Here is a 22118-nt window from a genome sequence, read left to right on the forward strand (position 1 = left end):
TTTGTAGATGGGAACTACATCAGCTCTTTTCCAGTCCTCTGGTAATTCCCCTGTGCTCCAGGATCTTTGAAAAATATAGTTCAGTGGTTCTGAGATCACACCTGCCAGTTCCTTAAGAAGCTTGGGTGTAGTCCATCTGTTCCTGGCGATTTGAACTCGTCTAGGCTGGACAGGTGCTCACTTACCATTTTCTTGCCTATCTTAACTTGTGTTTCTATTCTGTTTTTATGGCACTATTTTTGATAGGTTGGTCTGTTTTTTCCCTTTGTGTAAAGACAGATGCAAAAAACCCGAGTTAAATAGTTCTGCTTTCTCCCTGTTGCTTGTCACCTCCTTGCCACTTTCACCCACTAATGGACCAATCATTTCCTTCACTTTTTTCTTGTTTTTTACATGTTGAAAGAAGCTTTTTTTGTTATTTTTGACTTTAGTCGCAAGCCTTAGTTCATTTTGAGCCTTGGCTTTCCTCACTTCATCTTTGGAAGCTCGGGCTATTTGCTGATATTCTGACTTAGTTATGTGCCCCTCTTTCCACTTTCTATACTTTTCCTTTTTATCTTTCAATTTGTCAGGGAGTTCTTTATGCGGCTATGCTGGTTTCTTTTGAGAACTGTTATTTTTCCTCTTTTTGGTATTATGCTAGACTGGGCTTTTATTATCTCATTTTTCAAAATTTCCCAAGCTTCTTGAGTTGTTTTCCCCTTGAGGATTCTCATCCATGGAATCCTTCCCAAGCCCTCTCTAAGTTTATTGAAATTAGCTCTCTTGAAGTCCAAGATTCTAGTTTGACTGTGTTCTATTTCTTGTGCTTCCATAATGTTGAATTCCAATATTGCATGATCACCAGGGTTCCTATGGCTTCAACATCTTCTATCATTTCATCACTCTCTGTTCAGGACTCAGATCCAGATTCCACTGGTATGGACATCATAAGAAATGTGTGAAAATGCTAGATATATCAGGAATTATTCAGAAAGTACTTTATTACAGAAATAAAGTTATTAAAGACCCATAAGGCCTTGCTGTCAAATTTAATGGATGAACACTAATTAAGTTAAAATTAAGAAAGGTCTATGAGAATAACTGTTGACCGGAAAATATATTTTTTGCAAGCCTAGGTAACTTGCTACCCATGCAGCAATTTCCAGAGGAAAAACATCTAGAAAAACCACTGTACAATCAGAGCCTCACTCCTTTTCAATGTGTATTGTGAGGTACATATAAAAGGAGAAGAGTTTTGATCATGTTGTTGTGACCACTGTTTTGATTCTTTTGACCTCATTTGCAGGTGTCTTTGTATTTTGTGCTTTGAATCTTGATTGCCTCATGCAATTCCTCTTATCTGAGGACAAATCTCTGATTCAGTATTTCATCTTTCTCCCATCTCCATCAAAATATTATGTTTTACAATAGATTAAACTTACTATTTTAAATTTTGAATCTGTTTTTTGGATTAGATGTATTATACCCTAAGAAATGAATTTATAAAATAATATAGCATTGATTTCAAAAATAATTGAACTCAATAAATACAACAGGAAAAGTCCGTATTATTATTTTACATTTAAAAATTTATAGAGTTGAACCAAGTGAATTTCATGGGGTACAAAATTGCAGACTATAGAAGCAGGCACTAAATAAAAAAGAGGCATCTTTTAGGTTTCTCATTTTTAAATTCCTATATACTTGGAACAAATCTTAGGGATCATTTATCCTAATGCAAGCCATAGAATTAAGGGAATCAGAAAATTAGTGATAAACATGCCACTATTGTTCTCTGCAATACTCTTTCAAAAATCCTTAAACTGCAACTCTCTTATTCTCAAAAGGTGTAATTTTATTTTATTTCTGCATGCTAGCATTCCATACATTTTTTTTCTTTTTATGACCCTGTAACTCCTTAATTCGGGGTAGAGTCAGGGCAGCTGAATGGAGCTGAGCATTTATTGGCTGGATGCCCTTCCTGACACCTGTGTGGAATTCACAGCAGTTATTTTCTCTTTGCACTATGAGAGAGAAACATCTGCTGCTTCCTAGGATGCATCTTTCAACCTTCCAAGTGGGAGGTGAGCATCTTCACCATTAGGCCACCACACTGCTCACTAGCATTCCTTACATATTTATCATAAATATATTAAACTACAAAAGGGACAGCACACATCTTCATCTTACTTTCTGCTCAGTGTTGAATCATTTAGTAATAATTCCATTCTTACATGTGCTTTACTTTCTGCATTCAGCAGCCAACCTTCAACTCCTTATCAGTGCAAAACACCATAATTCAAACTTATTTTATTATATACTTTTCTAAATCACAAACATACAATAAACACTTGCATTTGTACATTTTTGATGCTTTGCTGAAAAGTAGAAATTTGGTCTGCAACCCTATGCCCATTATAAAACTGTACTGTGTGTTGCTGTGTGTATATGTATCTGTGAGTGTGTTTGTGCTTGTGTAAAGAGACATATGCTTAAACTATATGTTCAAAATGAATAATCCCTTTTTTAGCAGATGCTCACTAATCTTTCTTATTCATTCCTGGATCTCCAAATGATCCTATCATTTTTTCTGCACAGTGTTGCTTCGTTCAGGCCCATCCATTCATGTTATCTAACAGGCTTTTTTGTGAAATTCTTGGAAGGTTCCCCCCCCCATGTAACTTCTGTACATGTACTCATCAATTCCACTTTACAGGGTAAGAATCTACTACATCTTTTCACTTTTTCTTAGTTTAATAAGAAAACAATATAGCATTTTTTTTAAAAAAATCAGGCTTTATTTCTTGCTTTTTACTAATTACTACTATTCCATATCTGTCAGCCTTTCATGATAGTTAAGACAAACATAAACCATGAATTCTAACACTACCTTAATTGTAAGATTATAGTAATGAAATCTTGCAAGTCTGAAAGCATTTCTCCCTTCTTTTACTTTCCAGAAAACAAGAGAGGGTTCTTTCTGAGATACGTCCCTCATCCCTTTTCTTTCTCTGGGCTGAGATACCTTTCACAGATATATTTTTCCTGTCTCGCAGTGTCATTCTCACATGCAAATTACAATATCACAATCAGTCATATTTTGTGATCATCATGTGTAGATAATGACCTTTACTTTCCTTCATGGCTTTGCTGAATCAGTACTTTTCCTCACAGACAATTATAAACTTAAACCGTACTGAATGGGCACATACTCTATATGGCTTATTTTTTGTCTCAGTACAATTTAGAAATAGATTCTTCAGAGCAGCATTATCACACTGGATATCAACTTAGTGTGCATTGCTCTGAGATGTTCTAACTGTAATGCATTGTGAGATTGATGTGATACGTTCTATTTATAGACTCACAAGCCAGCAAGCTGATTGGAGAGTGAGTGGTAATTCTTCTGATGCCAAGGAGAGGGTCTGGGAAAGAGCATGCAAAGTAGCTAGGAATATAGACGTTAGGATTACAGTTACAGTTAGTACTTGTACTATATAGAGTTTGCTCCATTCCAATATCAAATTTGAGAAAAAGTGTGAAGAATTATTAATATGAGATAGAAAATGTAATTTTCTGTCAGATTTTTTCTTTTTTTATCAGTCAAGACTATACAATATTTTTAACAGATTAATATTAAGATTACCAGATTTTCACAGCTGGAACCAGAGTTTATAAATTCAGCTGAAATTGTATTTAAGATAATTGACTATTTTTTCTCACAGAAAAGTAGCAGCTTTAAGAAGGAAAATAATATGAAGTTTAAAATTAAAAAAAATTGATATCTCTTTCTGTAATATCAAGACAATATTCTTTTTTATTCTATTTTATAGGGGCAATTTTAAAACAGGCAAATTCTGAAATCTTATGCTTTGATAAGAACAGCAGCTTATTAGACTTCTCTTTCGTTTCTGTTGCCACAGGCAGGCAGAATCTTTCTCCGTGACAACTACTTGGCAATGTTCTTTTTTCTTTCCTGAAGAACTGTCCAAACAAGATGCTTCACCTCAATATTACTGAGGTGGAACTGCTAACATTTGAAAAACAAAAAAGGTGCTATAGTGCTATTCCCAGTTTCTGGAAATGTAAAGGGAATTGCAAATTTGACCTCAAGAGAAATTAGCTAGTTTACTATCTTTGTGCTAAACATGAGAAGGACTCAGATTATTATGTTTCGATTATTAGTTTTTAAGGATTGCTTTTGTTTTTCTTACTTTTCAAGGAAAAGAGCCGATTTCTGATTCAAATAAACAATCAATCACCTATGAGAGGTATGCATAATTTAAAACATATTTTGATTTTAACCATAAAAAAGAAATATATATTTATTTTAATGACTTATTGTGTTTTATCTGTGTGGCAAGAGTATTTTAAATGTAAATACTTTGTAACAATATGCTTTCACTCATATATGCAGCAGACTATATTGTGTTTCCCCGAAAATAAGACCCAACCAGAAAATAAGCCCTAGCATGATTTTTATGGGTGTGCCTAATAAAAGCCCTAGTTAAGAGCCCACCCACTCTGTCCCACCACAACAGGGCAAGAGAGCATGTGTCACACCAGTGCCATTGCCATGAGCTGAGGCAAGGCAGATGGGGGGTGGAGCTTCCCCATGCGACCCACACGACTTACCTCAGGGCCCCCGCAGCCAGGCCACCCATGCCCTGCCACCTGCCTTACTTCGTGGCGGCACAGGCAGCAGTAATCCCGTTCACCATGAGCCCACCCATTTGCCTGGTTGCTCGTGGTCACAAGGGGGTAGGAGAGCACGCGTGGCACTGGTGCCACCACCACAAGATGAGGTAGGCAGTGGGTGATTGAACAGGCAGGGTGAGGTTGCCAAGTGGAGAGTGGTCTGGCTGCAGGGCCCTGAGATAAGCGGGTTTGGGGCACCTAGGTCAGCTCTATCCCCCAACCTGCCTTGCTTCAACTTGCGGCAGCACTGGTGTGACACCCACTCTCCTGCAGGTAGCCGCAAAATAAGACATCACCTGAAAATAAGCCCTAATGAGTTTTTTTGGTCCAAAAATATATATCTCTATATAAAACCTGGTCTTATTTTGTGGAAACACGGTATATCCCGAGAGAAATAAAAATAATGGAGAAATTCACAGAAAGTTCACTAGTATTGGATAATACAAAAAAAAAACCTTTAGTAGGAAATTTTATATATATATATATATATGTAGGTCTTTGGCTGTTCGGGTTTTCTCCCGCATAAAATTGGAAGTGTCTTGGCGACGTTTCGACGAAGTCCCATTCGTCATCTTCAGGCTGGTGTTTTCAGCTTCGTGCTTCGAGGATAACTTCTGTTATTCAGGCATTTTCTCCACACTGATCGAGTACGTGTCAGTGTGGAGAAAACACCCGAATAACAGAAATCTCGAGTATCCATCAGAAGGGACTGATAGCAAGGAAAAGAAAAATCTACAACCTGGAGTCCTCTTGACTAACAATCTGCGTATACACCCGTCACAAATTAGGAAGCTCATCGATGTCAGTAGCCCGCCCCCCGATGCTTTGGATGTCTCCTTACGCCGTGCTCAGTATCTGGAATCACGGATGATATGTATCCCGATTGAAATGGAGCATGCTTGCCACCCCAGCAATTATACCAACCCCCCCATCCCCGAAGATGTTCCTGTCATAACTCGTCCGGTTATTGATGTATTGGGAATGTGTGCAAACCTAGAGGGGATGATGATTGCTGCGAGTGACGGTAAAGTGGTACCTTTAAAATCTCTGCCACGTTACCGTACCGACCGGAGCTATCTGAATAGAGTCGTGCTCCTGAAGAACGCACAGAGGACGAATACTTACAGCCGCTCCATCGCGGGTGTAGTCATGTGCTCCCAGGCGCAACAAACACAAGGGGGTGAGGGAGAGGCAATCGGATTGGGAGTTGCGCCAGACTGTACAGGCGCTATGCTAATACAGACACCCTGGAGAACATCTGTTGCAATGGAACAACGTGGACCCCGGATTCAATTGTATGATACACTGGGAGCTGTGGGGGGAAACAAGAGGATGGATGAGGTTAATTACAGGGATTGTGGAAATGCCGGAAGGGTGATAGGAACAAACGTGTTGGAACATGAGAGTCGATGCAGGATCCCCAAGGCGGAATATTGTGATAACGGAAGTATAAACGGTTACGGCGCATGCCAGAGGGGTGGAAGAAGGAAGTACCCCAAAGAGCACAAGAGGAAGGATCGATCCAATAATGTGAAGGATACTCCAACATGGGGAAATACAGGACGTCCCCCCCCCGATTTGAGGACACAAGGGAATGGGGAGGTGGGTGGTGACATAAATGTAAGTAAAGGATGTAAAGATGAATCATCTGATGTTGTAAGTGAGGCAAGGATCGGCTGGCTGGGGCCCGTCACGAGATCGATGAGCCGAGTGCAGGTGCGGCTGCATTTATAAGCAAGTTTCCCCATTGACTGGTTTACACCCTGACGATGATGGCAGATTCTGAGCCATCGAAAGCTTGGTTATATTTATTAAAACTTTGTTGTTTTATTTCCTGGTGATCGTCCTTTTTATCTATCGAAATGTATGTACCCAGGAATCATTCTTCGATATATATAGTCAATTACCAATAAAACATGAACACCAGGAATATAATAAACTATAAAAGTTTAATACCATCACCGATCACCAAGCTTTCGTCAGATACTTCTGACATCGTCAGGGTTAATGCTGGTCTGTGGGAGAGTGCCTTTATAGGTGAGCCGTCATTTGCACACGGCTCCTAGATCTTGTCGTAGGTCCTAATTGATTTAACTGCTTTTTCAGATATATATATATATATCTGAATCCTGATCTAGTTATATTTTATGGAAAAGAATGAAAAGTGATGTAGTTTCTAGACCACAAGAAACCTGGAATAGTATCTCCTTCATTATTCATTTTTCTTCTTTGCTCATAGTTTATTTATTTCACTCCTCTCCAATCACTTTTGCCATAATCTCCAAGGAAAACAGCTAATCCATCTGAGATAAATTAACTTAAATGAAGTTCTTCTGATGAGATATCTTTTTCACTATCCTGAAAACACCTGCAGTACTTACACTTCTTCCACAAATTCAAGAGAGGTGACAAATTATCTGTGAACTTCCTTAACTTAAGATATATATCTGATTTTTTTATTTGATTTTCCCAGCTGTCACCTGATGGCCCATTCCAGATTATTCCAAAGAGACATTTTATAGTTTGGTAAAGTAGGAAAATAAGAACTTCTCATGAACTATCTTATATTTAAGATTCAAATTTTAATCTTCAGACTTTCATAGGTTTTTTAATGTCTTTAGCCAATAAAAATGTAATATTTCATTTTCTAGATCCCTACAGTTCTCTACAGATGTATCACTGATTCCTAACAGAAAAACATTTTCAATACAATTACAAGGGATTATATATGGATTAGAAAATATCATTGGTAAGTAATGTACGGACATGGTAGATGCTATTGGTGTCCACTGGAAAAATATTGATGTAATATAGATTACTTACTATCCATTCCAACAAAGCAAATAAAGATCTAATTGCCAGATCTAATCTCACTAAAAAAGATTCAGCTAGGTTGAAGCAATTTAGAAGATTAAAAACGTGTGTGAGACCAATATTTAAAATGTTGCAACTATCTGTCTGTCTGTGTGCCTTGGAACATTTAAAATTTTATTTTTTGTTGTACAATGAGCAAACAAGAAAAATATCTCTTTGATATATTAATTATTCAGTAAAAATATATTTTATTTTTATAAAACAATATTTCTATAGAAATTGCATTGAAATACTACATACGGAAAGTGACATTACAGTTTAAAATCCAGCTCTAAAAAAGTTTTTTTCCTATCTAAGGAAATACATGGATTTTATATATATTTACTATTTTTCTGCATGCTGTTCACAATTGCAAAAACTAAATGCTAAGAATAATTTTATGTGGTATATAGCTATAGTTCACCCATATCTTTTGCCTTTGTTTTCTTAATGAAATATAATAAAAGTTACCCTATGTGATAGTGTGCTAGCTACCCTTTCCTCATTTCTTGATGGTCACTTGTCCAAGAAGAAATATTATATATATTAAAACATAGGAAGCTGAATGGTGAACAATAGTCTTCAACAGAACCCTGGCAAGACTGAGCTTTGGGTTTGGGAACCCTCCAATTGTGGGACTATACCACCTTTGGGGCTGGATGGAGTTACATTGCCCCAAACAGACCCCATGCACAATCGGGGTCCTCCTGGACTCATGATTTCAAGGAGCAGGTAGCAATTATATTGAGGAGGGCCTTCATATAACTTCATATTGGGCATCAATTGCGCCATTCCTTGATCAAGGGCTCCTACTCACTGTCACTTATGCCCTAGTCACCTCCTAGTTCAAGAGTAGGCAACCTTGGCTCTTTTATGACTTGTGGACTTCAGTACCCAGAAGTTCCTGAACCAGCCATGCTGACTCAGGAATTCTGGGAGTTGAAGTCCACAAGTCATAAAAGAGCCAAGGTTGCCTACTCCTGTCCTAGTTGGACTATTATAATGCTCTCTACATATGGCTGCCCTTGAAGAGTATCCAGAAACTTCAGCTGGTATAAAATGCAGTGGTGTAGGCAGTTATATATGTTCTTCACAAAATACACATTATACCTCTGTTCTGAAAGCTGCATCGGTTACCAGTTTGCTTCCAGGTCCAATTCAAGGTGCACATTGATAAAAGAGAAAGCCTAATTAGAACCCATCTTCACACAGATTTTGAAAAATAACTGGAAATGAGTTATGTCCCTTCTTGCTTCAAATACTCTACCATCATCCCAGTTCCTAAGAAATCCTTCATCAGGGAGCTGAATGACTACAGGCCAGTTGCTCTGAAATCTGTAGTTATGAAGACCTTTGAGAGGTTAGTATTGGCCCACCTGAAAGTCTTCACGGATCAGCTGTTAGACCCCTTGCCTATTGAGCAAATAGTTTGGCAGATGATGCTGTCAATATGACATTGCACTACAATTTGCAACATCTTGAATCCCCAGGGACCTATGCATGGGTCCTTTTGTGAATTTCAGCTTGACATTTAATACCATCATTCCAGAAATTCCTTACTCTAAACTGTTTCAGCTCATTGTGTCTATTCATACTTGTAGGTGGATAATCAGCCTTTTGACAATTCCCCAGATGAAGCTAGGAAAAATTACATCTAGTACCCAGGCAATTAGCACAGATGCCCTTCAGGGCTGTATGGTCTCTTCATTACTCTTCTCTCTGTATACCAATGACTGCACCTCAAAGGAACCCTCTGTTACAGTTCTGAAGTTTGCAGATGATACAGTACTTATTGGCCTTATTCGAGATGGTGATGAGTCTGCATACAGATGGGAGGTTGAACAACTGGCCCTATGGTGAACCATAACAATCTGGAGCTGAACATGCTTAAAACCGTAGAGATGAGAGTGAATTTTAGGAGAAGCCCTTCTATTTTACCTCCTCTTACAGTATTTGACAGCACAGTATCAGCAGTGGAATCCTTCAAGTTTTTGGATTCTACAATTTCCCAGGAATTGAAACGGATGCTCATCATTAAAAAATCACAACAAAGAATGTTTTTCCTATGTCAGGAAGTTCAGACTGCCCAGGAGCTGTTGATACAGAGGAATTATTGAGTCTTTTATTTGTACTTCTAAAACTGTCTGGTTTGGTATAGCAACCAAACAGGACAGGTACAGACTCCAACAGATAATTAAGACTGCAGAAAGAACAATTGCAACCAGCCTGACTTCCATAGAAGACCTCTACATTGTATAGGTCAAAAGGAGGGCTGAGAAGATATCTGCAAACCCCTCATATTCTGGACATAAACTGTTTCAACTCTTTCCCTTGGGTTAATCCTATAGAGCACTGTATGCCCATACAACTAGACATAGGGACAGTTTTTTCCCTCATGCCATTACTCTGCTGAACACTTAATTCTCTGATGCCTAATGTCTACTAATCCATGTAGTGTGACCATAGTATTAATATTTATCATTCATATTATCTTCTTTACTCCCTCTTTTATTGGTATTATTATTATTTAAGATTTAATCTTCAATTTGGGACTGGTAAAACTTAACAGTTCAAGTCCTAATCAAAGAAATATGTCAACATCCCTCTTGACTATCCAGATAAAAATCCAGGATCATTTCTTTTCTGAAAAGCTTATTATTTATTGAATACATAGCGTGGTTATGGTGAGTTAAAACTAACTCTAAAATCCCAAGGCATCAGACCATAGCATATAACAATGACTTTCCCAGTCAAGCCCCCAGATGTCCATGTAGCTCATGTAAACAAGTTCTCTTTGTTATGGGAACTATCTGTTATTTTCTTCACACCTGCTAGAATGTCCTTGAATGTTTCCTAGACTGTTGACTCTCAAGCAAGCCTCTGTAGAACTGGAGAAGTTTCATTTCTCTAACTAATCCATTCGAAAGCAACACTTCCTACCCCCTTACTTTAATGGCAAGATGAAAACAGAGAGGCACTTAGCTGCTAAATTTTAACTCTTGACATGTTGCCCCCTTGACAAACAAATGGATCTGGAAAAATAATACACACACACGTACTGATTTTTATCCCATATCTAATTTCGCTTTCCTCACTGAAGTTGCTTAGGGTATTTTGAATGGAATTTTGTTATTAGCTTAACTGCTCTAACATTTGTAGCTGCCACCCACTGTGCACCCACTAAGGGGTATCTGTTCCATTTTACTCAATATTGCAGCTTTCCCCTACAATACCTACAATCTAAAATTTCTTCAATTTCATAATGCCTTTCCCCCTTAACTAACATTGGAAGTGAAGGTGATTTTCCTATTGGTCTCATTCTTGAACCTTGAGTCAAATCAAATCAACCTTTATTGTCAAAGTACAACATGTGTACAATGAGATTGACTAAGCCTCCCTTTGTGCACCCCCCCAACACAACTCACAATCTTATTACACACAACAAACACACAATCTTATTACACCACATGAACTTATTGGACAATGCGCTGGCCCTGCAAGTCTATCATACATGGAGTTATTTCCCATTCGGGAGTCTGACAGCCCAATAAACTATCATGAAATATTGGGTGTAGTTGTTTAAAATCCCTTTGTAATTGCAATTTCATTGTGACTGGGTTGATGATGCCTATGATAGTAAAAGGACCTATATATTTAGGACCTAGTTTTTTACAAGGTATTTTTAGGTTCAAATATTTGGTGGACATGTATACTTTATCTCCTACTTTAAACACCTTTTGAGTAGCTCATTTCTTATCTGCCCATTGTTGTTGTTTTTTTACTTTTTTGTGCTTGCTCTAGAGCAGAGCTGTCAAACTCAATTTCATTGAGGGCTGCATCAGCATTGCGGTTGCCCTTGGGGGGGTGGGGGGTAGGTGTGGCCTATTGGGTGGGCATGGCCAGCTGTACATAATTCGTGTCAAGGGGGCCTGTGGGGGCCTGGGTAGGAGTGGGACAGATCTGAGGGTGTCTGGCAGAAGGGGGTGGGACCAGGGCAAGTGCCAAGGCATAATCCACTGGAGGAGCCTCACCGTTCCTCTAGGCCATGTGAGGGGGCTGGATGGTGGTATGGGCTGCCTGGAGCCTTGGGCAGCAGAGGTCAAATGCCCAGCCTGGCCCTCAAGCACCCACGGCACCAAGCCCAGCCCCACTTCCCCAAGGGGGCGCCCAGCTGTACTTACCTCCTCCTCAAGGCTGCTGCTGCTGTGCTTGCTCTCCTTAGCCAGGTTGCTCATGATGGGTATGAGTGCAAAGTCAGAGGGAGGTCCATTCCCTCTCCATGGGAGGAGACTCAGCTTTGTATCCAAAGCTTCCTTAGCAATAGGATAGGAAACCCCAGGATAGGCCAGGAGGAGGGGGCAAGGGGATCGTAAAAGGGCAGCAGGACCAGACTAAGGCAGGACCTCCCTCATACCCTCCCTCTCCTTCTTTCTTTCCTTCCTTCCTAAGTACAGAGTAGTGGGAAAATATTTGAGATGAGGGAGGGAAAAAAACAGGCATGAAACGCAGCCAGGGCCAAGGCAGCGGGGGCTGTTCCCTCACTGTTTCCAGGATGGCTTCGCGGGCCACATGAAACCACTTTGTGGGCCGCATCTGGCCCCCGGGCCTTGTGTTTGATATGTCTGCTCTAGAGCTTTGCATACCCCTGGCCATGTGCTTTTTATATTATCCATCCAATTGGTTAATGTTGTGGAAGAGAGAAAGTCTTGAGTGATCTCAGGCACAGTCATATATTCAATCCCTGCAGTCATTTTAAAAAGTGTGAAACCGGTACTGCTGGGCACCACATTATTGTATGCTACTTCAGCAAATGGCAATGAGTCTGCCTAATCATTCTGTTGATAATTTACATAGTATCTTATATATTGTTCTATCATTGCATTCGCTCATTCAGCCACAGGAACGCTCCGTTTCTGAAGTGCCCCATTGGCAGTCATATGGAGCTTCCAATCTCTGTCAGGTCTCTGTTCGGATAAAAAATGTTTCAGCGCCTATGGGGCTATTCAAAAAACAGTGATTCACTGTGTTTCCATGTGTCCCTAGGTGCTTAAACACCTTTTATTCAAACGGGGAGATGGGGAGCTGTCTGTGTGCAAATGCAACACTTGAAAATGCAATGATTCACTGGTTTTCAACCACCCCATTTGCTCAGAGATGGAGTTCCCCATCTCCCCAAGGTCTCCATTTGGATAAAAAGTGTTCCGGTGGTGGCGGAAAGGAGTTGGGGGGAGCAGGAGACAGGCACAGAGTTTGCACCGAAAATGAAAGTTTTTGGGGTCCATGATCTTGCGAGAGTTCAGGTACTCATTCTCTGCAAAAGCAGATGTGTGCCTGAACTCGTGTGATATGGCATCGAGGAGCTTCCATTGTCTCTCCTCTCCCTCAAAAGCAGAGAGGAGACAGATGTTCTTAAGGTGAGTCTGGTGCAGCAGGAAGGGAGGGAGAAGCAGTTGTGGAGAGTAGGGGAGATAGAGTGAATGTTGTAGAGCATAAGGGTAAGGGTGAACAACTGCCGTGGTGCTGCAACAGTCATAATTTTGGGATTTTCTCAAAACACTAGGGGGCGCTTATCGTGTAACTTCGAATGAGTGTTAAGTGAACGCTCGTAACTTGGGGATTACCTGTATTCTTTTATATCTTTTTTCATTTTTAGCCACCAAAATTTTCTTTTCACAAGATGAAGGGTTTTTAGAAACCCAAAATTTCCAGCTGCTTTTGCATATGTGCTCGGCTTAAACTAAGGTCCTTTAGCTATCTGGGACATACACTTTGGTTCCTTTTCATGCCATATCTTTTTTATCATTAGATCATTTGTATGGTTCTGAAACCAATTATCTTATTTTGAAACTTCCTTAAAGTTTTGCCTCAGGGGATGTAACATTAACCTGGGTGGTATTCCCCTGCACTGAACCCTTTGCACTGGCATTGCAAGCTGGCTAGAAGGGTTTATAGAAATTACCACTTCCTTGGTACTTTTGTATTGAGGCATACGTGAAAGAGCATCAGCCAAAAAACGTTTCCCTCCGGGTATGTACCAGAAACTGAAATTAAATCAGTTAAAATATTGAGCCCACCTGTCTTGCTTTGGAGACAATTTCCTTGAGTCTTTAATGCCTCTAAGTTTTTATGATCTGTCCACACTTCAAATGGGATTTTACTACCTTCCAGGAATTGTCTCCATGTTAAGAGAGTACAGCAAACTACAAAAGCTTCCTTTTCCCACATAGCCCACACCTTCTCTCAGCATCTGATAACTTTCAAGAAGTATATGCACATGATTATAACGCCCTGTTTTCATTTTTTTGTAGCAATATTGCCCCCACTGCCACATCACTAGCATCCACTTGAATTATGAAAGGCTTCTCTGGATTTGAGTGCCTTAACAGTGGTTCTGCAGCAAAAAAGTCTTTCAGTTTTCAAAGGCTGCTTGACATTCAAGGGTCCAGCCTAATGGCTGATTGGGTCTAGGTTTCGTTGCTTTTCCCATTTTTAACAAATTGGTTATGGGTAAAACAATCTGCGTAAAAGTAGGAATTACTTGTCTGTAGAAATTTGCAAGTGCAAGAAAACTTTGCAACTGCCTTCGGGTCCGGGACCATATATGACCATATACATATTTATTTAAAAGTACCATTGTGTTCAGTTGAGTTTTATTTTAAGTAAATGTGCAGAAGATTGCTTTCTTAATTTAAAACATATGACATTGCATTTGACTATGTGTGGGACAGTGCTTCTGTTTGCTAATGTAGTTCATAGTCTTTAATAGAAAATGTGTAGTTTTCAAAAATCTGTATAAAAGTTTTATTTAAAAATATCTGTTCCAAAAACATCCTGGTATTAAAAAATATTAAAAAAAACTTTTATTTTTAAATGTTCCAGATCTTCTAAAGCCTACATAAAGTATAATCACTTGCAGGAATTTGCCAAGCTTCAGCCCCAAATTAATAAGTTGAAGCCTAGGACATTAAGAAAAAGGCACTACAAGCCTTTGTATATTCCAGTGAATTATTAAATCTAGACCTTCAAATATATCAGAATTATTGGAAAAAACTGAATTAATATTTCTGTTACATCTACATTTTCAGTTATAATAGATAAAAGTCCTAAGGGAATTTACCATCCTGGATGCTCAGCCAGCAATTTTCAATTTAAAAAAAATTGTTTTACAATGAATTCTAACTTTGAAAATATTTTTAAATTATTTTCCATTAGATCAAGTTACACCATTTTCTCAGGATTCTCGGCTTTCAATCTTCATTGATCAGTCTTTACATAAAATAATGCAGCAATGTGAAGATTACACAGATTTTGAACCAGGACATTATCAATCAACATGGCCAAACTGTGATCTCATTCTTGGGACAGATCCAGATTACCAAAACAATGTATGTTTCAGAAGTTGTATTACATGAGGGTAACAGTTTGGTGCCAAATATATATTTCTGCATATTTTTTCTTATCTTTATATTGATTCAAACCATGGACAATGGGCTACATATAATCTTTGAAATTCTTTTGTTGTGGCCTCCTAAAACTGAAGCTACCAAAATTTGGCTGAACAAAGTTTCTAAGCAGAAAATGTGAAAAAAAATAAATATGCATAGATTTCAGTGTAAGAAATTGATAAGTAGTCATTTTCAAAGCAATCAACAGATATAGCCCACCCTTCTTTATAAAGCTTCATTTTCTTTATATCAAAAGAAGAAAATAAATATTCTTTCTCCCATTTCCCTTATATATAGGTTTATCAGATTAACACTAGACATTTTGTATTAATACTTCAATCTCCTTGCAAATCTTAATTATCAGAACTCTTAAGAGATCTTTTTTGGAATCTACTGCTTCCATCAAACTATTTTCCAAAGTCTAATTCCTTCATATTCTGACACACAGCACCCTACCCAAACCGCAATACACCACACAGCCAACCACCATGTAAAAACTAACCCTACCATATACAAAATGGGTGTCAGAAATGAAAGCCAGAATTCTTCACCCCCTAGGAATAGCAATAGCCCACAAACCCACAGCCACACTATACCAGGAATTATCCAGAACCAAAGACAAGACACACAAGGATGAAAAAAAAAAACAATGTAATCTATACAATCAACTGTAACCATTGCAACCAATTCTACATGGGACAAAAATCATGTCAATTAAAAAACAGGATCCACAAACAGCGGCTAGCAGTCAAATGCCACAATACCAAATCCTTAATCTCTACCCACACCGCCACCAAACAGCACCAGTTCAATTGGAGCAACAGAAAAATCATCGGCCATGTTACCACCCGCCATGCTCGTGAGTTCATTGAAGCCTGGTATTTCACAAGCAATTCCATCAACAGACACATTGACCTACAGCCTACGAACCTCTCAGAATCCAAACCAGCCGCATAGACAACACCGACCCTCAACCAACCCACACAAGCTCCCACTCCCAGCAGCAGTTCACTTCCCAATGACCCTCACCTAATATAACCTTGCCATCACAAGACCCATCCCAAGACTCACTGATGATTCACACCTAATCCATCACAAGACCCATCACAGACCCTCACTTGACACACCTACACCTGAAATCCTTTTAAACAGAACACTGACATCCTCTAAACTCTGCTGAAGATATTACCTAGTCTGGTAATGAAATGTTCAAGAACCAACTCACAAGCTCTGAAAATGAACCTTCACCCTCATCCTACACTTGAGCTACAGATATTTGCCACTATTGCAAATATACTTGTGGCAGCCAAGGACCATGACAAGAACAAGCATTAAAATACCACCCATCCCATGAATCCCATTAACTGAAATCTAGCTATTCCTATTTATGTTTAAGATTTTGTTTATCTTGTTCATAATAGTGCACTTTGGAAATGTATAAAATTTACAATAATTGAACTTAAGGATCAAGAGCATGTAGATTTCTTCAGTCTTGTGCACAAGATTTATGTCCTTGTTTTTTTTTTATTCAGGTTATAAACTCTGGCAGAATTCTTCTAGTTCTGAGGTTCAAGTTAGCAGGAAATGTTATTTGTACAATTTGTTTACATAGGGTTAAAGTTAATAAGTTATGTCTACTTAGAATATAGTTTCTACAAAACTAAAAGCTAATCAGAGGAAATCTCCACCATTCTAATGTGAATGTCATAATTTGTTTCCATTTAAATTTTTTAGATTCTGGACCTTCTTTCTCTTCAGAGTTCTTCACTGGCCCAAGTAGAATCTTACAGCAGAAACTTTATGGAATATTGCAATATGGTAGATAAAGCAAAATATACAAAAGACAAAATAACAGCATTGGAAAGAGAGATGACTACAAAGGAGTTTAGAAATATTCTAGAAAATTATACAGCTGATGTAAAGGAGATTGTATGTATGCTTATTGAGAAACGTATCTCTCTGTTTAGAGTCAACAGTTTGAACTTTCAGACTGACTGCCTGCCATATTTTGAGGGTCTGCTTGACATTATTCATACTTGTTTTTATTCAGCAATTGATACAAAGAATGTACATCTTGTTGAAGTAAGTATATAATTTTTATTTATAATTAATTTCTTAGATTTCTATTCCAACTATTCCACTACAAATGTTTAGATCAAAGTGCATTATATGGAAGATATCATTAGCTGCATTGGAGATAAAAATTTTGTTTGGTTATATTGCAGTTGAAATGAGATAGCTAATAGATTGTTGCATTTTGGTAAATTATTGCAGAAGGTTAGAGTGAAATGTGGACAGAAGGAAGAGTAGTGGGTAGTCAGGCAGATTCAAATTTTGAGCTAAACTAAGATGGGAAATGGTATATCAACTTCACTGGGTCCCAGATAATTTTCTATGAAATTAGAAATCCATGGGATAGTGAGAGTGCATATGAAACCCTAGTGCAGTGCTTTTCAACCTTTTCATAGATTGTACCACTTTTAGGACATAACAATATTCGAGTACCACCAGTGCTTAGCAAGGTGTCAAAAACTTGATGACTAAAAAAAAGGAAAAAAGTACCAGTTTTAATTTCTTCAGTGGTGGTTCCTTTGCTGAATCACTTTCCCTTTGCACTGACGAACGCATAACAAATTTATCCATATTTATTAATATGTACCACTACCTTGGTGGTCAGGTAGCTGGTCGGCCCTTCTTCCTCTCTCCTTCACTTCTCTCTCTCTCTTTCACAGCCTACTCCTTTGTTGATCCCTCTGCTTCTCTCACAGAAGCCTCTCTTCTTCTCTCTTTCTTGTCACTGCTTCTCTCACAGAAGCCTCTCCTCTTCTCTCTTTCTCCATCCTCTGTGCTTTCCCTGTCATTTTTTTCTCTCTCTTTCTTCCACCAAAATCTCCTCCTTTTATAACCTCTCCTCTCTTTCCCTCCTCCTCCTTTTCTCTTCCAGGTGCACCATTCTCTGGGGCTCAGGGAGAGTTCCAGTGTCGGTCACTATCCCAGGCTCACTCTCCCATGCAGTCACCACTCCCCGGCTGGCCATTGCACACAATGCTGATCAGCTGGAACTGCCCCAATTCTCAGGTCTCTGCAGCTCCAGCTGACTCAGATACCCCAAGGCCTGTCTGCTGCTTCTGGTGATATCAGAGGCTACCGGAAGTGCCAATCAGCTGGAGCTGTGTGTGCCGATCCTGGGCCCTCAGCAGAGCCCTGGCATCACTGCAGCTCCAGCTGACTTTCCCCCAGGCCTCTCTGGCACTGCTGCTGTTGGAGGTCTTTTAGTCCAGCCTCCCACTCAAGCAGGAGAACCTATACCATCTCAGACAAGTGACTGTCTAGCCTCTTCTTAAAAGTCTCCAGTGATGGAGCGCCCGCGATTTCAGGAAGCAAGCTGTTCCACTGGTTAATTGTCCTCACTGTCAGGAAGTTTCTCCTTAATTCTAGATTGCTTCTCTCTTTGTTCAGTTTTCAACCTTTGTTTCTTGTTCTGTCCTCTGGTGCTTTGGTGAATAACGTGACCCCCTATTCTTTGTGGCAGCCCCTCAAATACTGGAATACTGCTATCATGTCTTCCCTATTTCTTCTTTTCTTTAGACTATCCAGACCCAAATCCTGCAGCCGTTCTTCGTTTGTTTTAGTCTTCAGGCCTTTGATCACCTTAGTTGCTCTTCTCTGAATTTTTTCCAAACTCTCAAATTGTTGCCCTATAATGATTGTTTCATCTAGTTAAAAGCCACAATAATGACAGTTTTATAACTATATAGGAAGATGATTTTGTTGATTCTACTTTTTGTGCTTTATTTTATTGTATAAACATAAAAAATATTTCAATAGTTTGGACTTATGATGGTCAGTACAAAAATGTATCTTGGGTTTTTTGTAATGTCAGAACAAAGGGTCAACAAAATTGTCTGTGATGTGATTAATTATCAGTGCGGGGTCCTTGGTGCTCTGCGCTTTGTTGTTTTTTTGCAGATGTTTCATTACCAAACCAGGTAACATCAGTAGGGAGTAGGGTTTGCTCTCATTTTATATATTAGTGGCCTGCCCTGTCAGTGTTGGTGGGAGTGGTCTTAGTGGTTCCTTGATTGGGCTATTGTTTACTGACAGCTTGTTTGTCTGTACTGGTAATTCCTAGTTTAGGGTATTATTTGGTTCTTGATTGTTGGTCTAATGTTAATCTTGATATTAATCTCTGCACATCTGGTGTTGATTGCTGGTAAAGAGGAGTTTGGGTCCTTTGTTTCTTTTTTGATTGTATCTTTTGAATGGTATGCACATGTTGTGTATCTCTATGTGCCTATTGATGGTTGATTTGTCTGAGTGCTAGGCTTCCAGGAATTCTTTAGTGTTTTTGGAATTGGTTTGGTCTAGGCTGCTCACATTTTCCCAGTCGAAACTATGATTAAGTCTGTTCATGTATTGTGAAATTAATGAGTTTTCATCATGTCTTATGATTGCTAGTTGGTGTTCATAGATGTGTTCTGCTAGTCTGCTGCCTGTTTGTCCTACATAGTAGCTGTTGCTGTCCTTATACTATATGTTGTAGGCAACTCCTGTTTTTTCTTCTGGGACTGCTGGGTCTTTTAGTTTGTTTTTGAGGGCTTTAATTGGTTTGTGTGCTAGAGTGATGCTATGTGGTTGTAATAAGTTGTTGATAGTTTCTGAAATGTCTTTGATGTATGACAGTGTTATCATTTTCACAGTTTGTATTGCTTGTGCTATACTGGGTTGAATGATTAAGCACTTTTTGATGAAGTTGTATTGATATTCATTTTATTGGAAGATGTTGTATAGATGATCTAGTTCTTCTTTCTGATGTTCAGGGTTGCTGCATTGTGTTTGTGCTCATCTAAATAGTGTTCTTACACAAATTCCTTGGGTGAGATTGGTTTGTTACTTTGGTAGTGGAACACTTGGTTGGCATGAGTGGTTTTACAATAGGCCTATGTTTCTAATTTGCAATTTCTTTTCCCCTAATGAATTTTGTTCATTTGAAGATGTTGTTGATGATTTCATATGTGTCCTCTAGTTGGTTCATTTTTATTATGACATAATTGTCATCTATGTACCAGCTCTCAATTAGCTATCAATTTTAGTATTGCAGGGCTAAACTTCTGATGCTGATAGGAAAGCATTTTTCTGTATACTACAAATTCTTTCTTTCTGAAGAAGATTTCTTATAGTCCTCTAATATTTCCCAGAGATTCATATGATCTTGGCACTACTGAAATTTAGAAAAGCTACAGAAACTTAATCATTCCAGCAGGACTTGGGGGCTGAAATCTTGTCTTATACTTCTTTCTACTAATAGAGTATTTAATTAAACCTAATCTGTGTTTCTTAAACTGTAAGTGTAGTATAGATGTAATCATATTCTATGTCTCAATTAATGTCATTGTTTTAATTTTATTATTTTATTTACTGTTTTAATTTGATTTATGCATAGTGGGTATCTACACTTCTCATAATATGTAACAGTTGGAGTAATTAGTAAATAAAGTAATAAACTGTATTTCAGTTGTGATCAAAAGTTTCAGGAGGTTTTCCAAATAGTTGGGATACTATCACAACAAGAATAATTATATATCTTTGGATATGTATTTTATACATCTTTGAATACATTTTTAAATATTTATTATTTCATTACTTTTAGGTCACCCAATCAGCGGTAGCAAAATTGAATAAAGAACTAGTAACAGTGGATGGATTTGTTGAACATTTGCTATATCTTCAGGAAATTTCCTCACAACTACCAAACATAAAGATTGAATATAAGTATCTTTCTGAGCTCCACTTCATTGCAAGTGATTATAACATCTTTCTCCCACTTAAGCAGCTTGCTCTTTATCAAACTGTTGTGAGAACCCTCCAGAATCTTCAATCAACTATCCTTATCTGTGAAAAAATGAAGGATGATTATGTTATAAAATTTAATGAAACCTTGGGAGAATTTATGGATAATTTACAGGTTGAAATGAAAGAATACAAAAATAAGGTAATATAATAACAAATATATTTGCATCTGCTTCATAAAAAGATAAAAAAATCCCAAAGCAAAAATACATACAATTACTATTATTTTATTTGTTTGTTTATTTAAAAACAAAATTTTAAAGACTATATTTACCTCTATAAGTCCTCTTTTTCTAAGAACTGTACTATCATCCTATGCTGGAAGATTATCTCTTTTTCACATTATACTTTAAAAGATAGAAAAAGGGAAATGCCGTTTGGAAAAGACCTTTTTTAAACTTACTGAGGACATCTAGTGGCGAAAATGTAATACTGCAGCCTCTGGTTACTTGGTTTGAAGACAGCTGAGCTTCAAAATACTCTTGAAGAGGAAAGATAAGCTGGGAAACTGTGGGAACTGTGGGGGTGGATATTGCCTAAATTATATTAAATATAGCCTCCACCAAAAAGAAAAAAGAGACTCTTTTTAATTACTATCAAAATGAAGAAACCTCAGTCACATTTAAACTGTACACTTATATTGGAAAAGATCTATGAGGCTACTGCAGAAATATGTGCTACAATGAAAAAGTTTACCTCAGAACTAAGATCTAGGGATTTCACTTCAAATGTTCAAATGGACATCCAGGCTATATCTGGCTATGGTATAAATCAAAATATATTAGAAGAGGAATCAACAGAGATAAAAGAGGAACTTATTCTATCTTACAAATCTTCCATCTGCAACTTTGAGGAATAGAAGAAGCAAATACTGAGATTTCAAACTACAAAGCAACGATGCTTCAAGGAGGAGAGCATCTACAACTTAGAGGAACTGAAGAAGCAAAGACTGAGTCCTCAAACTACAAAGCAATGACCCTTCAAGGAAGAGAGATACAGACATTTAATGCAGAGGATGGAATTGCTATTATTGCAAAGGCTACTGCAAGCAACAAAGACAGATCTGCTGGCTGAAAGGGAAGCGCCCCTATGGAAACCTGCTTGGCACAGGAAAAAAGCCAGAATTAGACTGAAAAGAGAAATTTAAAATTGTGTGATGGATTTAAAAGCAATTTTTGATTTATGGTTTGTTTTAAGGATTATGATTTAGAGTTAGAAGCAAGAATATATATATATATAGGTGATTTTTAGAAAAGATATTTTAAATAGATTAAGAATACTTTTTGGAAT

General features: G+C 38.1%; 1 protein-coding gene across 1 annotated transcript in view; it reads left to right on the plus strand.

Annotated features, from left to right (window-relative positions):
• DNAH14 (dynein axonemal heavy chain 14) overlaps positions 1 to 22118 on the plus strand; it is a 210655-nt gene that overhangs the window by 41010 nt on the left and 147527 nt on the right. The window contains exons 11-15 of the mRNA XM_039341573.1: positions 4205 to 4253; positions 7332 to 7429; positions 14746 to 14918; positions 16713 to 17060; positions 20629 to 20970. Coding sequence (XP_039197507.1) covers positions 4205 to 4253; positions 7332 to 7429; positions 14746 to 14918; positions 16713 to 17060; positions 20629 to 20970 — 1010 coding nt within the window. The remainder of the gene's footprint in view (positions 1 to 4204; positions 4254 to 7331; positions 7430 to 14745; positions 14919 to 16712; positions 17061 to 20628; positions 20971 to 22118) is intronic.

The sequence above is a fragment of the Crotalus tigris genome, unplaced genomic scaffold (genome assembly GCF_016545835.1).
Source record: "Crotalus tigris isolate CLP2741 ecotype Arizona unplaced genomic scaffold, ASM1654583v1 scf7180000017771.5222438, whole genome shotgun sequence".
Taxonomy (NCBI): Eukaryota; Metazoa; Chordata; class Lepidosauria; order Squamata; family Viperidae; genus Crotalus; species Crotalus tigris.